Source organism: Carassius carassius, chromosome 28 (assembly GCF_963082965.1).
Source record: "Carassius carassius chromosome 28, fCarCar2.1, whole genome shotgun sequence".
Taxonomy (NCBI): Eukaryota; Metazoa; Chordata; class Actinopteri; order Cypriniformes; family Cyprinidae; genus Carassius; species Carassius carassius.
The window spans coordinates 15,754,687-15,772,944 of record NC_081782.1 but is presented as its reverse complement, the minus strand read 5'-3'; the positions used below and the strand labels follow the sequence as shown (position 1 = coordinate 15,772,944).

Below are 18,258 nucleotides of genomic sequence, written 5' to 3'. Positions count from 1 at the left end.
CTGGTCTGTCTGAGTCTTTGTCACGGAGTCCTTGTCGTATGCATGATACTTCCCTGAGTTTGCCCTGTCTGTATGTTCTTGTTATGTTTATTGGATATTCTGGTTTTGACCCTGCCTGGACTATTTACCCCTTTTGGATTGCCCCTCAATAAACCTAGTACCTGCATTTGGATCTCTCCCTTGTTTCTTGTATCAGCGTACGTGACATACATGCTCTAATGCATTAATACTGTATGAAAGTATTTTCTGTGGCCACGGAAATATCCTTGGAGTTGATATGAAATTGTGCTAAGGGTTCGTTGGATGAACAGACTAGTTGATGGCAATTTAATTCTGGTACAGTTACTACTGGCAGCTCACATAAATATTTGTAATTAATCATAATTAATTGTCATTATTTATATACATTTCCCTTTTGGGCATAATTTTCTACACCTCTATTATTTATGGGTAACTTAAAGAGTACCATACAAATGTATGTAGCGATATTAAAGTAGTAAATATTACCTGAATAAGATCTCTTGCTATGATTTCAGTCTCTGTGGCAGGAATCAAGTCATCCAGAACCTCCCACCTTTCTCCCAGACGGAACTCGATGATATAACGGCCAATTGGTGAAGAGTGATTGGCCGGAGGAAGCCATGTCAACAATACACCCTGCTGTGTCCGGTTGGCTGTGAGGCACCGTGGTGGAGTTAGAAGCACCAGTGGTTCAGGGGTACTTATGGGATACCCTAGGAAAGATAAAGGGAGGTTGTAAGTGCATCTCATTTAGATGGTCATTCAGAGGTCCATTACAAGATCTAGTTTGTGTAGAAGTGTCACACACCTCCTGTAGTCACAGTGACTACCTCACTGAAGGGGCCGGTGCCCAGCTTGTTCTGGGCCAGCACACTAAATTGATAGGCAGTCTTTGGCTCCAACCCCTGGACAACCAACCATGTCTGAGAGCCGGGCACAGGTACGGACAGCCAGTCATGTGGCCCTAAATCATTCTTCACCTTTCTATTAGATTATACCAAAGAGTTCTATTATAAAACTTTAATTGAGTACAATGAAGAAAAAAAAAAGAACTTTGCATGATATGTATTTCTTGACAAACAGTGAAATGCGAATAAATTGAGATTAAACATTCCATTGATTCATTCATTGCATTTACATATCCATATAATCCATAGCTTTAACAGCTAGTCTTTTTTAAAAAAAGACTGCATCAAGTCACAAGTACATTTGGAAAAAAAGTGAGGAAGGAACTATATTTAGTGGGGGTTCTGGCAGGACTTACACCGGGCCGTACCAGACCGAGAACGTCTGTTCAAAGCCTCCGTCATATCCAGGTTCCCAGGAAACATTAGCGGAGCTTGTGGATGCTGACACGTGGACATTAGTTGGCGCATGTGGACTAGTGCCTGAAATGGTTATTTTTAATTAGTAGTGTCTACAAATGCTAGTACTATTGCTCATACTAAATTTTATGGATTTGAATTAACCTCTAAAACTTAGCAATTAATAATTGGCACATAACGCTTCTTAAATGATACATTGGATAAATTACAAATCAGATCATGTGGCTTGTGGAGCTGAGACATTTCTAGCCAGAATATCATAGTGACTATAATAGGGATAGGATTGTTTGACCTGGGCCGATAAGTAAGCACCTAGAAAGACCTTAGCAAGGTCTGCACAGGCAGACACCTTTTTTGTTTTATTCATTTTTTTCTACAGTTTTTATTTATGCTACTTAGGTAGAAACTCTCAATTACAATTAAAAACACAAAATTCGACATTACCGTTCAAAAGTGTAGGATTGGTACGATCCTTTTTTTGAAATAAGTATCTTATGCTCACCAAGGCTGCATTTATTTGATTAAAACATAATGAAAACAGTAATATTGTGAAATATTTTTTACAGTTGAAAAAAAACTTACATTTTAAAAATAAATTAATTCACATGATCATTTAGAAATCATTCTTATATGCTGATCCATGCTAAAACTGATGTGCTGCTTAATATTTTTGCGGAACCCATGATAAACATTTTTCAAGATTCTTTGGTTAATATAAAGTGTAAATGAACAGCATTTATTGGAAATATTTATTTTTGTAACAACGCAAGCCTTAACTGTCACTTTTGATCAGTTTGATGTGTCCTCACTGAATAAAATAATACATTTATTTTTTTAAATCTTACTGACCCCAAATTTTTGAACAGTAGTGTATAATCATGAGTGAATCAATCACATATCTACCAAAACCCATTAGCAAAATGAGGCCTAGGAAAACAGAGTCCATTATATGCCGTGCTGAATAGAATGCAAAGGAAACAATTCACTAAACATTAACAAGCAGCAGGGTCATTGTTAGGGGAGACATCCGGGAACATTGTCTATTAGTGGCCGCAATTCATTCTTAGTGATTAACCCAAAATCTTTAAGGTCTAGGCTAGACAGTTTGTCCCAAAACAACTACTTTCCAAGATGGATTTAGCCTTGTCAGACACAGCTAGAAAGATTTATGAGAAACTGAAGAACAGGAGATCCATTGTCTGACCTGAACCTCCTCTCACTTATGTTTTCTGACTAGACAATAAACTAACTCTGTGCACACACTGACCCAGTCTGATAACAGCAGGAGAGTGCAGGATGTTGGAAACACTGAAGTGGAGGATGGATTCAGGAGTGCCATCACATCTCTTATCGGCACCTAGCAGCTGCGGAGGATCTGTTAATCGCTCCCTCATTAAGCATAGTCTTTAGACTGTCATGACACCAGTCCATCACCAAACAAATTACGTGTGTATGGGGTTGTGTGCCTGCTGACACATCACTTGTCATTCAAGGGTGAACTCTCAGATGAGACAGCCGAGTCAGAGCTCCCACGAGCTACATGGCCCCCCTACTGCAATGACTCACTTGTGCCGCTTGGCTGGGAATCCTAATGTCCTAGCCTACACTTCCTATCTGGCACGTTGAGAAATCACATCTTTGACGTATTTTGTGTCCTTAAGAACCTTCAAAATTGTGCATAGTGTGCCGACCTAGGCCAAAAAAATTTACAGAACAAAAATGTAATTAAAAGAATAAAAATATTGTAATTAAGGTCATTTTACAGTGTGCAACACTAAAGCCTTCATAGATAGATGAATAGATAGACAGACAGATAGATAGTTAGATAGAAAGAAATATAAGAGTCATTTACCTATTACAAAAAGGCGTGTGCTGGCAGTGATGCTTGTAACTACGTTGGTGGCAACACATTCCCACTCCCCATGATCCTCTTTGCTTAGAGACACGAATTGCAAGCTACCACTTGGTAAGATGTTATGTTTGCTTCTGCTGGGCTTCCCGACCTTGACCAAGGAGACAATAATAAACAATTCATGATTAACTATCTATGAAAATGGAAAAAATAATATACTTAAATGGGTCATCGGATGCCCATTTTCCACATTATATGATTATTTAAAGTCTTAATGAAAAGTCTATAACATACTTTTACAAAATTTCTAAATGGTAGTGTAAAAAACACCCTTTTTACCTTGTTAACATCAGTTAATGAGCTCTGCTCACCCATCCCCTCTCTTTTGTGGGGTGACGAGCCGTTCTCATGAGATATGGTCATAAGACATAAAGTCATGCAGTGTGTAACCTCCTGTGGCCGATCTGTCGTACCATGTGAAGACGGCAGCAACTGAATGCTACCCCAATAATCGTGCAGTGTAAAAACAACGATGATCCGATGATTTTGAAAATCATGCAGTGTGAACTCGCCATTATAGTCACTTCATCTGTAGGTGAAGCTGGATCACGAATAATTTGCACAACATACAGTAGATGCATTTAGGTAGAGCGGCCTGGGTCTGTGTGACATCACAGAATGGCTTGGTTAAAAAGGGGATGTTATTTATAGAGAGATTAAGAAAAAATACCACTGGGTGGATTTTTAGCATTATATGGTGGTTGTGTTCACACACTGCCAGCACACATTTATGTTCAAACAACATGTAAAAGTGAATTTTGCATCAGATGACCCGTTTAATGTTGTGGTGAGTCATGGTACCTTTCTCCATACGATGGTGGGAATCTCAGGGTCTCCAGAAGCAGCGCAGGGGATGACTAGCTCTCTCCCCGCCTCTTGACGGTACTCCCCCCCAGGCCTCACGTTGAAGTAAGGGGGGTCCTGGGGTCATATGATGATGTTTATCTCACAAACCACACAACACATCTCAAAAATTCAAGGAAAATGTGATTCTTTTTAATTAAGATGCACTGACCTTTAGCACCAGAGTGGCCGGAGGGGACTGTCCCATGGTACCTAGGACATTGTAAGGCACACAGGTGTAGGTGCCAAGGGAGTCTTCAGTGACCTCTGCCACCCGAATGCTTCCGTCTGCCATCTGGCTCCATCCAGGATACTATAAGAGAAACATCAGAGAACTGGAGTGTTGTCAAACCAATTCAGACGTCAGAAGTCCATGCATTACAGACCTTCTCGATTCTGAGGGGATAGCCATCTTTCTCCCATCGGACTGACGTAACTGGGGGGTTGGCATCTACTGGGCAGCGAATAATTCCTGGCAATTTTCTTGGGACGTAGATGACAGGTGGCATGTTCACAACACGGGCAGGGTCTGTGGAGAGGATACGGTCCAGGAATGAGGAATGAGGAACATGGGTAATAATGTTAGTTATGCTAAAACAGATACCACAAATGAAATAATCACGTCAGTCTCGCTATGCTGTCAAAGTACTTCACCATCATAATACGGTTCATAGCAGTTATAGATTTTAAAGTCTAAATCAACACATCTCCCATATTTTCACTGCAAAATCGCAGTGTTTGGGAGCCTGTGTAAGATATGAGTGGTAACGGAATATTTAAGTGTTATTTAAAGCCCTTCCTGTGAAGTTCTCTCACCTGCAGCAGCCCTGGGGTGTCGCTGACTGATGTAGCACAACCCCAGCGGCACAGAGGAGCGGCTGCTAATGAGATAGTCAGCCACTGCTCGGCATATGACACAATATAATGTGCTTTTCCACAGCTAATGTCTTCTCTCTTCAAAGTGCCAGGCTATATTTCCCCTCAGTTAATTCATTAAGGACCACTTGTCACCCCTGACCTCTTTTCTGCTGTGATGATCTAGTGGGTCATCATGACATACTGTTCTGAGTGGCAAAATGAGAGAAACAAGCCATCTTTTGAATTCTATATGCCTCCTTGCCTGCTGAAAATTCACGTTCAAGAAAATACACATTTTCTCTACACATTACACTTTTTTCCTGTTGTAACAATCATTACTGGCTTGAAATATTGTCATTAGCAGTAAACTATCATTTTTTTCATGGCAGATATCCAACTACATCTACAGAACAGGGCTACTGAGGGTTGACTTGTATGAAATATTATATTTTATATTTTATTTTATTTTATATTATATTATATTATATTATATTATATTATATTATATTATATTATATTATATTATATTATATTATATTATATTATATTATATTATATTATATTATATTATATTATATTATATTATATTATATTATATTATATTATATTATATTATATTTGACAAAGGAAACATGCCAAAAAAATTTTACTCATAATTGTATGTCTGTGTGTGTGTGTGTGTGTGTGTGTGTGTGTGTGTGTGTGTGTGTGTGTGTGTGTGTGTGTGTGTGTGTGTGTGTGTACAAACAAACATGAAATTAAGTTCATTATTATATTTTTTGCAAGTAAAATATAATATAATATAGATAAATTATATATAGAACACCCAAAATTAATTAAAAACACTACAACAGAAAATGTATATTTTTAAGTGAAAAGGTTGTCAATACAAATAATTATATTTCTTAATTATGATAACCTCAATTAATTAATATGTGTGTAACTGTAGGTGATATTGTAGGATTGGAACACTGATTTGCATTCACATCTGTGTATTCTGTCTGCGTTACAGTGGCTTCTTTTAGAATTCAGAGCTGGAACTATTTGTTTTCTAATAACGAATTGAAGTTGCTTCAGTGACAACTCTTGGCTGTCATTTATAACTGTCACAATTCCAATTTTTCATGGTGACCGCAGTATGTTAGGCTTCTCCAATCTGTCTTTTTTCTATCCCAAGAGAGACAGACAGACAGACACAGAGGCAGCTTAGACTAGGGGCTTATCCACCACTTCCTGCAGCACCACAAGAGTCCTGGTGCAGATGGAAGCGAGCTCTCAAACCCTCCAGAGAGAGGCAGCAACTAGAACATCTCAGATGCCTAGCAGCCACCACGGCATCTCAAAGGGTGTAAATAGCTCTTTCCCTGAACGTAACAGACACCAATTACCCGCTCTGATGATAGTATACTTGACATAAAACACCTCAAAGGCACACAGGACATACTGAGATTTTAAACGCAGGCCTGGTGCTTCAGGCTCTTTAAGGGGTTGAAGGTGAAACTCACATTGCACGGTCAGGTAAGCTGAAGCAGAGGGGGAGATGCCCAGGCTGTTACTTGGGCTGCAGGTGTATTTCCCAGCATCCTCTGGCTTCACTCTGTAGATAATGAGGGTTCCGTCAATAAAGATGCGAACGCGGAGCTTCAGATCACTGCAGGGAAGAGAAGAGAGATGATCCGTTTGAAAAATATTATTAAACGTGTTTGTACACCGAGAAGAACTGAGGCTGTTAAAGTGTCTCATCATTGTGGCAGTCTGTTTCTGCCTCAGAGTGAGTAATAAAAAAAGGTAATTGTGAGAAAGGTTTAAATGAAAGTTATACTTACTGATGAAAATTAAACATCAAAACAGTGACAAGAATTAAAGCTACATTTGATATAGCATATACTGTAGATGAAGAGCGCAATAAAGGGAAAGTCACAAGTATGACATTTTGAAAAATTTGATATAAAGCCACATTTGTGATAAATAAAATTGCAATTGTGATATATAAAGTCACAGTTACGAAAATTGTTATATAATAAAGGAAGACTGAGAAAGTCACAAATATGACATAATAGAAACATTTTGGTGAAAGTAGCAATTTAAGAGTCACAAGTATGAGATTGAAATTTTGAGACAGACAAAACTCTGAGAGTAAAGTCACAGTTATGAGAAATAAAATTGTGAGACGAAATTGTGATACAATGTCAAAGTTATGAGAGTGATAATGTTAATCTTAATTATGAGAAATCGATGAGACATTTGCAGACATAATACAGTTGCAATTATGGGAACTAGATACATTTGAGAGGTATAAAATTGCAGCTATTATATAGACAAATTTGTGAGTATAATATCACAATTACGAGATATAAAGTCACAGTTAAGGAAAAGAAAGACAAATATAAGATATAAAATTATTATTTATAATTGATGGAAAAATGGCATTCAGTTGAAATTTAGCTTCTTAACTTTGGCTTTGGTTGAAGTTAACTTTATTTATTTTTTTCCATCAATAAACTTTGTTCTTTTCACAAAAATAAATAATAAAACAAAATGAAATAAAAAATAAAATAAAATAATTTGAGATTAGATAATATTTGGCAAACCCCCTGCAGTACTGCTTTAGACCCCCATTAAAGACTTCATAATGTACAACCCTGAGGATGTATGTATGTCTGCAGACAAAAAAATAAAATAAAAATTGCTCTTTTGGTTAATTTTATAAATATCAGTGTGTACTATAGTGTTTTTACACAAAGTGGTAAATTGGCCAGCAGTCTGAATATTCCCATGAACATCCTTCCGCCCCTCACAGTTCAATAGTACTGGAAACCGTTATTTTGAAACACTATTCTGGCCTGTTTCCACTGAGAGGAACAGACTACAGCCCTACATATAGAGGGTCAATACGGCCACGCTTGGGGGAGTCAGAACAGCTTCTGGCTTGGCTTCAGATGATCAGCATGTTTTTTAAGGCATGTGATGACACAAGCACAGTGTCACAAGATGTTCCCATCCCGGCACAAAAACCTGCTGTGTGCGCCTCCGCGTCACTGTGCTAGCATTTGCCTTAATGCAGCTGTAGAGGGCTTGAGATTCAGGGATTCTGGGTCTAAAAATATATTAGGCTCTAATCTAAAACTGACAGACACACACACACACACACACAGCAACTCCTGTATTCAAGACTCTGAAACTTGGCACAGTAGTGAACTCGATCATAACTTTACTTCTTGAAGTAGACGTTGTCCTCCTCCCAGTACCAGGTATAGGTCAGGTTGCCAGGATACGCCTCTGCTTGGCACGTAAATTGGGCATTCTGGGATATGTTAACAGTGATGTTCTCAGGTGGTGACACGATGTATGGAGGACCTGGTGGAAGCAAACAGCGACAAGGGTTATAGACCGACAAATAAGCAAAATTCAAAACAGAAAAATAGGGTTATTGTTTAGACTAATGTGAGCTGTACGTAAAGTTGCAATTGTGAGGGAAACAATTTTGAGAACATTTTGAGATAAAGTAACAGTTCTGAGATGTAAAGTGTAAATTATAAGAAATATAATTGTAACTTTGAGATATAAAGTCACAATTGAGTAAGTCACAATTGTCCAGTCATAATTGCTGTATGTGGGATTGACACATTTGCAAATTTTTGATTATAGGATGTTGCAAATTTTACAAGTAAATTTACATTTGCAGGAAATAAATTTGCATTTATGAGATATAAAATTACATGTACACTATGAGACCCATTTACAGTTATGCACTGTTTTTACAAAATAATATTGTCATTTGTGTTTGTCAGAATAATTTTGTAAAAAATACAGAAAAATCTAAGTTAATCACGTGTAGCTTTTCCACAAGCTGAAGTATATACTAATATACAAAAGGTACATAGAGTCATTCATGCAAACACAACGCACCATCATGGTAACACACATGATGCAAAATAATGCAATAAATGGTTATTAAACAACAGTAGATGTATAAAAATAAAATAAAATCCTAATGTATCTACCTGCTTACCCCCAGGGCATCCAAGATGTAGGTGACTTTGTTTCTTCAGTAGAACACAAAAGAAGATTTTAAACTCAAACTGTTGCAGTCTGTCAGTCATATAATGGAAGTGGATGGGAATCACGGAATCATCTTTGAGTTACATCTCAACAGCACCTTCTGTTGAGAACGCACTCAGGACACTCTCAGGACAGTTCAAACAGTTCAGACATTGCAGAAATGTGATGTGACTCAAAGCCGTGATTGCCATCCACTTCCATTATATGTCTGACATACTGCAACGGTTTGTGTTAAAAATCTTAGTTTGTGTTCGACTAAAGAAACAAAGTGACTTACATCTTGGATGTCCTGGGGGTAAGGAGATAAACATCAAATCCCTTTAAGTTGAAAAACTTATCCGTGCAAGTTAATCCACTGAAGAAAATTATTTGTCTTCGTAATCTTTAATCAAAATCCAATAATTTGCTTCCGCACTGGAATAGCATTCCTTCTCTGATGACGTCAGTTTGACGGCTTGGCCATGGCTTGGACAGAATTCACTTAACCATGCCCCTTCAACCGTTCGTTTGCTGCGAGTGAAAGATGAGAGGAGGAGTGCAAAAATTAAACCCCGCCCTCTATTCTATAGATCCTGCTTCCTCTTCCATTTGTTCTCTGGTTCTGTGCCAAACAAGATAACAAGACTAATCAAGAACAACCAATTACAACATAAGACTAATTTAACAAAACAATAAACCAGTGACATGACCGGAAAACAAAAGAGAGGTAGCAAGAACTAAAAGAACAGAACTTTTAAAGCAGATCAAATAAACATACATAAACCAAACTGTGAAAAACACAACCCAAAACCTCTTTAGTATTCATATTACATTTATGTGCAACTTAAATTGTCTAAATGACAACCTGTAAACTCAATGCTAACAAGCTAGCATGCTATGCTAACATGTAAGAGTTGTTATACTTTCAAAACAGTGTGACAGTGTGCCAGCCATTTGCCTGCTAACTTTCTGTTTCTTACCGTATTTGCTGAAAGTGCAAATACATTTCATTTTTGTTTATATACACAAGGGAAATAAATTATTGTCTGTGGTAATCAACTGCATGCCACAGATGTGGTATTCCTTGCAATTATCCTAATTCTCCTCCAATGTTTATGTGTGTATATAAACCTGTCTAATAAAGACAGCAAGGATACTACCTTCCCACAGAGAATATTATGCTTCCCACATGAGGCTGTCACTGAAATTGCCAATAGACTTTTAATTAGACGTGTGGGTAGACAGGAATACTGTCGTGACACTCGGACCGCTGTGAGATTTGTGGCTGCTCTGCAGAAAGATCCAGCATGAGTGCTACTCTTTGCACAAACAAACCCATGACTGGCTGTGAAATATCTTCTAATCTTAATGCATGGACTATGCTGAGAGCTTCCTGGATGTTTCCTTAATGTGCAGTAAATGACATGGCATCTAAGGGGATTATTGACAGTAGCGCAGCTTTGCTTATTAAAATGAAATCGCAAAAGGCATCACTTGAAAGCATCTAAAAATATCCATGGCATTGCTCGCACTCGTGTTATTGAAGCAGGTTTTAACTAGAGTGCCTCTCCAGAGGCTTCATGAGAATATTGCTTTTTGTAAAAACAATATTGCTAGTTTACTAAACAAAACAGCCCACGGCCAAGGCAATTTTGGCTCGGCACAGTTCATATGTGTCTCCATCTGACTCGTTGGTACTCAAACGAGAGCAGATGATCCTCTTCTAGATCTCTCCAACTAAAGCTCTAAATCCAGGTATGGCAGATGATATGGCTTATACAGTACAATATGCTAATTTTTTTAGAAGGACCTGTATATATATATATATATATATATATATATATATATATATATATATATATATATATATATATATATATATATATATATATATACAGGTCCTTCTCAAAAAAATAGCATATTGTGATAAAGTTAATTATTTTCCATAATGTAATGATAAAAATTAAACTTTCATATATTTTAGATTCATTGCACATCAACTGAAATATTTCAGGTCTTTTATTGTTTTAATACTGATGATTTTGACATACAGCTCATGAAAACCCCAAATTCCTGTCTTGAAAAATTAGCATATCATGAAAAGGTTCTCTAAACGAGCTATTAACCTAATCATCTGAATCAACTAATTAACTCTAAACACCTGCAAAAGATTCCTGAGGCTTTTAAAAACTCCCAGCCTGGTTTATTACTCAAAACCGCAATCGTGGGTAAGACTGCTGACCAGAAGGCCATCATTGACACCCTCAAGCAAGAGGGTAAGACACAGAAAGAAATTTCTGAACGAATAGGCTGTTCCCAGAGTGCTGTATCAAGGCACCTCAGTGGGAAGTCTGTGGGAAGGAAAAAGTGTGGCAAAAAACGCTGCACAACGAGAAGAGGTGACCGGACCCTGAGGAAGATTGTGGAGAAGGACCGATTCCAGACCTTGGGGGACCCGGGTGGACTGAGCAGTGGACTGAGTCTGGAGTAGAAACATCCAGAGCCACCGTGCACAGGCGTGTGCAGGAAATGGGCTACAGGTGCCGCATTCCCCAGGTCAAGCCACTTTTGAACCAGAAACAGCGGCAGAAGCACCTGATCTGGGCTACAGAGAAGCAGCACTGGACTTTTGGACAAATTTTGCATGTCTTTCGGAAATCAAGGTGCCAGAGTCTGGAGGAAGACTGGGGAGAAGGAAATGCCAAAATACCTGAAGTCCAGTGTCAAGTACCCACAGTCAGTGATGGTCTGGGGTGCCATGTCAGCTGCTGGTGTTGGTCCACTGTGTTTTATCAAGGGCAGGGTCAATGCAGCTAGTTATCAGAAGATTTTGGAGCACTTCATGCTTCCATCTGCTGAAAAGCTTTATGGAGATGAAGATTTCATTTTTCAGCACGACCTGGCACCTGCTCACAGTGCCAAAACCACTGGTAAATGGTTTACTGACCATGGTATTACTGTGCTCAATTGGCCTGCCAACTTTCCTGACCTGAACCCCATAGAGAATCTGTGGGATATTGTGAAGAGAAAGTTGAGAGACGCAAGACCCAACACTCTGGATGAGCTTAAGGCCGCTATCGAAGCATCCTGGGCCTCCATAACACCTCAGCAGTGCCACAGTCTGATTGCCTCCATGCCACGCCGCATTGAAGCAGTCATTTCTGCAAAAGGATTCCCGACCAAGTATTGAGTGCATAACTGAACATAATTATTTGAAGGTTGACTTTTTTTGTATTAAAAACACTTTTCTTTTATTGGTCGGATGAAATATGATAATTTTTTGAGACAGGCATTTTGGGTTTTCATGAGCTGTATGCCAAAATCATCAGTATTAAAGCAATAAAAGACCTGAAATATTTCAGATGGTGTGCAATGAATCTAAAATATATGTATAAGTTTATTTTTATCATTACATTATGGAAAATAATTAACTTTATCACAATATGCTAATTTTTTTAGAAGGACCTGTATATATACAGTACAGACCAAAAGTTTGGACACACCTTCTCATTCAAAGAGTTTTCTTTATTTTCATGACTATGAAAATTGTAGATTCACACTGTAGGCATCAAAACTATGAATTAACACATGTGGAATTATATATGGAATTATATACATAACAAAAAAGTGTGAAACAACTGAAAATATGTCATATTCTAGGTTCTTCAAAGTAGCCACCTTTTGCTTTGATTACTGCTTTGCACACTCTTGGCATTCTCTTGATGAGCTTCAAGAGGTAGTCACCTGAAATGGTCTTCCAACAGTCTTGAAGGAGTTCCCCGAGAGATGCTTAGCACTTGTTGGGCCTTTTGCCTTCTGTCTGCGGTCCAGCTCACCCCTAAACCATCTCGATTGGGTTCAGGTCCAGTGACTGTGGAGGCCAGGTCATCTGGCGCAGCACCCCATCACTCTCCTTCTTGGTCAAATAGCCCTTGATGCCTTCAGTGTGACTCTACAATTTTCATAGTCATGAAAATAAAGAAAACTCTTTGAATGAGAAGGTGTGTCCAAACTTTTGGTCTATATTGTATATATATATATATATATATTTATATATATTAGGGGTGTAACGGTACGCAAAAATCACGGTTCGGTACGTACCTCGGTTTTAAAGTCACGGTTTGGTTCATTTTCGGTACAGTAAGGGAAAGAAATGCAAACATTAAACTGCAGGTTGTTTATTACTATACACTTTTTTTTAAAATACTTTTTTATAAAATATATATAAAATAAAAAAAGAATAAGAAATAAAATACTGCTGCAAAGTTCTCCACTAAATAAAATACTCTCAGTCTCAAACCAATATCATATAATAAAATATAATGAAAAATATAAATAAATAACTATGATTACAGTGCAGCATTACCAATCCCAGCTTGTAGGCCTGCTTCACCAGAACCGTGCCGTGCCTGCTGCTGTAGGTGACAGGGAGACCGCCGACAGACCAGGCTCTTGTCTTCATGACAACAATATCTATACTTCATGTTGAGCATAAATATAAAGCCTACTGATAAAGGACACCGTCAACACGCGCGCGTGTTGGAAGCATTTCCAGGCAAAATATAATAGGAAAATATGTTTATATGTCATTTTGTACACAAATACATATTAATTCATGACATTTTGATGTTTGAAATTGTATAGGTTGACATAAATTCAGATATAAATGTAATTTAAAAAATAAATAAATAATTATCGATTTTCAAATATTGCACCTGTCAAACATAGTCTATTTTGCTGTCAATACTTTTGACTGTGTCCTTTATCAGTAGGCGTAGTTGTAGGTGTGTAAAAAAAAGTCTATATTGTTGTCATGAAGATAAGATCCTGGTCTGTCAGCGGTCTCCCTCTATGTCACCTACAGCAGCAGCAGCGTGCCAGCGCCGCGTCAGGCACGATTCTGGTGTGTAAAGACACAGCAGAAACGCCACGCAGCCAGTGTGTCACCGGCCTTAGAATCAGCTGTAGGGCGGGATTTGCGCTGAACGCGGAGACTTCCACCACTTAATATGTTCGTTTGGAAACACGAAAATGTACTTATGTTCCGCGCACAAAATATTACATTCTGTCATTCGGTACACACGTGCACCGTACCGAGAGCCCTGTATCGAAACGGTCCGGTATGAATACACGTACCGTTACACCCCTACACAGTACAGAACAAAAAAAAAGTTTGGACACACCTTCTCATTCAAAGAGTTTTTTACATATCTTAATATGATCAGATATTCAGTTTCAATGTTTATGTACTCGGAATGACCTAAATTGGTTAAGATTTAATCCATCAATTCAATTAAACAGACATTGTTGCCAAGTGGATTCAAAAAGTATAATGCAATTAAACATCTCACACCAAAACATGGCAACATAAATCTAATTTCTAGGTCTCTTAAAAATGTATTGTCCAAGTAAAAAGCAAAAAAAAAAAAGACATTAAAAAAGGGGTTTTCAATAGACTATTTTTCCACTGTTGGGCCAGTGGAATCCAGTGCTTTAAATGGGCTGGGCGGGGCTAATAGCCTTGGACCTTGGACCAAAATCAAGCTGGGTTTCCACCGTCGGGCCAGAAGTTCCATTTCGCTTCACTAAAACCTACCCTTTACATGCCTCTCAGGAACAATGTCATGCAAACCCATCATTTCGCCAACAAAGAGAAGTTATCATAAAACTAATAAGTAATAAGTCACTGGAACTAGCGTGATTACAAAACTAACATGATAAAAGCAGCCATTTGTTTGCATGCTTTGTTAAAAATTACAAATCCAAAAGCACTGATGTTTTAAAATAATAAGTGATACAAGGATTGAAAATTAGTCACACAGAAATAAAGCGGTATGAACACAGACTACTTATTCAGTGGAGTCGGTTTCTGTTTATTTGTAGTCACAGTATATACATCAAATTTAGAAAGAAAAATAATTTCTATACTTTCTATATATGAGATACGCAGAGCTAAACTCTCTAGACGAGACTTATGACAGATAAAATATGTTACTAAAAAACACAATTCTGATAGAGAACAAGAAGTTGACGCCTGATTTCTTCAAGTGGTAGTATTTAATTTTTTGCCAGCAAATCATCACAGATATATTGTTAATATTCAGTAGCCTATATATTAGCAAGCTCTTAGCAGGTTATGTAGGCGGTATGGACAAGAAGCTCCATGATGTTTCCTGGTGCTCTGTGATCACAAGTGTCCCCTGTTTCCCAGCGCAGGCTGTGTGTTAGCGTGCTGCTCTGTATTCACAGCCATGCTCCACTGCCATAAATCTGACTGCAGTGAAAGCCACAAAGCCAGTGACAGGCAGCTTGTTCATGTTTGCTGTCATACTGTACACGGCCCATGGATAATAAACTGAACCACTTCATCATTCTGTACTAACGCTGTGGCCATATGGGGAGAGACTGTGGTACCAGTACCAGGTGCTGACTCAGAGCAAACAACCATTTTTCTATTTGCATGTGCATGAAACTCACACAATTATCAAACAGATCCCCTCATATCCATCGTGAAGGAGACCAGACAGGCAGATCTTTTTTCAGGTGACGTTTGATCCATGGCTTAAATGGACCAGTGTGATGATGACGGATAATTTTAAGGTCATATGAGCTGAAATATATAAATTATGAGATACTGAGTCATGGTTAAGATAAAACAAATGTAAAGCTATGATATACAAATTCATAATTATAAAGTCCATTATAATAGTATACATTATGTACATTATATATAAACTTTTTGTGGTGAAAATAGATGCTGGTCCTCATAATGAAAACAGAAAATATAGAATTATTGTGAGTGCTGATAGCATAGTTATTAAATAAACAAGCCACTGTGAAGGTGAATGAGTGTGTACAAGACATGAGAGGTAACTGTAAACCTGCAGTATATCACCTCCATCGCTCCTTGCAGGGCTGTAAACAGCTTCTACCGGAAGGCTCCATTAGGAGCTGAGTGACAGGAAGTGATCTACGCAGATGAAGCGGACTGAGCTTATTGACTGTGGCAGATGTGCTTACACAGAGTGACGAGACGGAAAGACCAGACTTTGACAACACTGATGTGTCCATACACAGATTCACTGAAAGAGACTAATTAACCAGGGAGCACAGAGGGCTTTGCACCTTTTCACCTAGTATCGACCACAGTAGCGAGAAAAGGACAAATATTGACAGTGAAGGACACTTGCTTGCTCCTGCAGGGTTTCTGCAAGATTTTTAAAACCTTTTTTAAGACCTGCAAAAATAAAATGAATACCATATAAGCGAGGTAGGGTAATGTGTATAGTATCATATTAAACTGTAAAATTACTGTAAAAAGCATCATTTACAGTTCAGATACAAGTTTTCACAAAAACTAAAAGTTTTATAATTGATAAAATTTACATTTCAGCCTTTAAACCATTTTTAAGAAAATGCATGAGTCAAAAGTATTAATCATTATTTTAATAACATTATATTACATGGTATACTGTAACCTGCAGTTACAAATGCATAAATAATTAGAGATGCACCGATTGTAATTTTCTTATTTCTGATTTTTTTGTTAGTGTGATCTGCCGATACCGATTTTTGCAGATTCAGATTTTTTTCTTCTTCTAAGAGCTATAATTGACAGCATATACGAACAGAAATCTACTTTTCTTCAACGCAAAGTTTTATTTTCATTAAAAAAAAAACTAAAGTAAAATGTCAGTAATAAAATAAGAAAAAAAATGCAAACAACAGCACAAATAAATGCAATAGAATAAAGAGAGCTATTAAACAATAATAGAAAATGCTATTAAAATGTTTTTCAGGTTTTTATTCAGGTAAGAAATACTACAGAAATTAAAGTAATCATATTAAAATTTTTATCAAATTAAATTTCTGTAGTCTTCATTGTAAAAATGTTATACAAATTAATGCTTACCATTAAAGTTATAAAACGTATCTAGTCAAGAGCAGAAAGTGATTTTCTTTGTCTTTTGTTCTTTGATTAACATGACAGACAGCAGCAGCGATATTGGACTGCGGTCCCTTTAAGAGTTTATCCACAGACCCAATTTACTGTTACACAACATGCGTTCTCTTTCTCATCTATTTAACGTTTCAAAACTGACTTTGTTTAACTTGATAGTGGATACCCGCCAAGACAAGCATTTTTCCATAATTTTGTATGTATTTGAACGTTTTAGCATAGTTAGCCACTCATTTTGGTATTTGTGGCTCACAAGCAGTTGGAGACTGAGCGCAGCTATTGCGCTCCATTAATATAAATCAGTGGTGGTGCATGCACTTTTGGTGTAAGTGCGAAACCTGAGGAAATGACTAAAATAATGCACAATAAAAGCACTATTTAACCCAGTGGTTCTCAATTCCAGTTGTCGCGCCCCCCTTCTCTGCATATTTTGTATGTTTCTCTTATGGCTTCAGACGTTAATTCTATTCGTAAAGCTCTGCGTGTTTTCAGGGTAAAAACATGGGTCGATTTTGCATTGGTCTGAACTCTGAACAAAACAACAGTTGTATTGAAAATGTACATTCATTCTCTGCCAGCAGGTGGAGCGATTGGTAGTTTGAAGTGAATAGTCATATTCAGCCATATCGCATTTCTGGTCTTTCCGTCCCCAAATTTAAGACCTCTCAAAATCATAATTAAGACTTCCTTGTACAATTTAAGACTTTTTAAGGCCTTAAATTTGATACAACAAAATGTAAGACTATTTAAGACCCCGTGGAAACACTGTTCTCCTGACTAGTAACAGAAGTTTTATTTTTGTGTATAAATGTGCTTGTTTATTGTGTATGTATCTCTTTGCTAGAGAAGGAAAATCAATGATTATGTGTTGTATGGGTGTCACAATATACCGGTATTGGCGATAATCACAATATTTAAATTGAACAGGACACTTATGATAACATGACATGCAAATAACCTACTCCAGTGCCAGTACCTGGTTGACCTCCAAGGTGGCAGTATTGCACCTCAACGCAGACACCTGTCAAACAAGGAGACACAGTACGCTGCCACGCTACTCCAAGAAGAACCATGTTCAAAATTATACAGACAGTAAGTTGCCATTATTTTACTAGTCGTGGAATGGGAAATATTACATTAACCTGTTTAACCTGTTAACAACAGTAAGCATTTTCCTGTGTTCATATATTTAAATAAAGGTTAAAGATTTTTTTAAGGAGTATCACATTTTCTTTACTCGTCTAAATTTTGTATTTATATTTGCAATCAAATCATAGCCAATACATGTGTGCAGCAAT

General features: G+C 37.6%; 1 protein-coding gene across 7 annotated transcripts in view; it reads right to left on the bottom strand.

The window, feature by feature from the left end:
* The window catches only part of LOC132108080 (protein turtle homolog B-like), a 92,527-nt gene that overhangs the window by 11,994 nt on the left and 62,275 nt on the right, over positions 1-18,258 (bottom strand). For all 7 annotated transcript variants that reach the window (XR_009424403.1, XR_009424404.1, XM_059514577.1 and 4 more), the window contains exons 6-14: positions 8,175-8,316; positions 6,465-6,610; positions 4,488-4,630; positions 4,274-4,414; positions 4,060-4,179; positions 3,199-3,349; positions 1,286-1,409; positions 830-1,005; positions 508-734 (exon numbers count right to left, since the gene is read on the bottom strand). Coding sequence is in view for 5 of the 7 variants with exons in the window: in XM_059514577.1 (XP_059370560.1) it covers positions 508-734; positions 830-1,005; positions 1,286-1,409; positions 3,199-3,349; positions 4,060-4,179; positions 4,274-4,414; positions 4,488-4,630; positions 6,465-6,610; positions 8,175-8,316 (1,370 nt within the window). In the remaining 2 variants the exon portion in view is untranslated. The remainder of the gene's footprint in view (positions 1-507; positions 735-829; positions 1,006-1,285; positions 1,410-3,198; positions 3,350-4,059; positions 4,180-4,273; positions 4,415-4,487; positions 4,631-6,464; positions 6,611-8,174; positions 8,317-18,258) is intronic.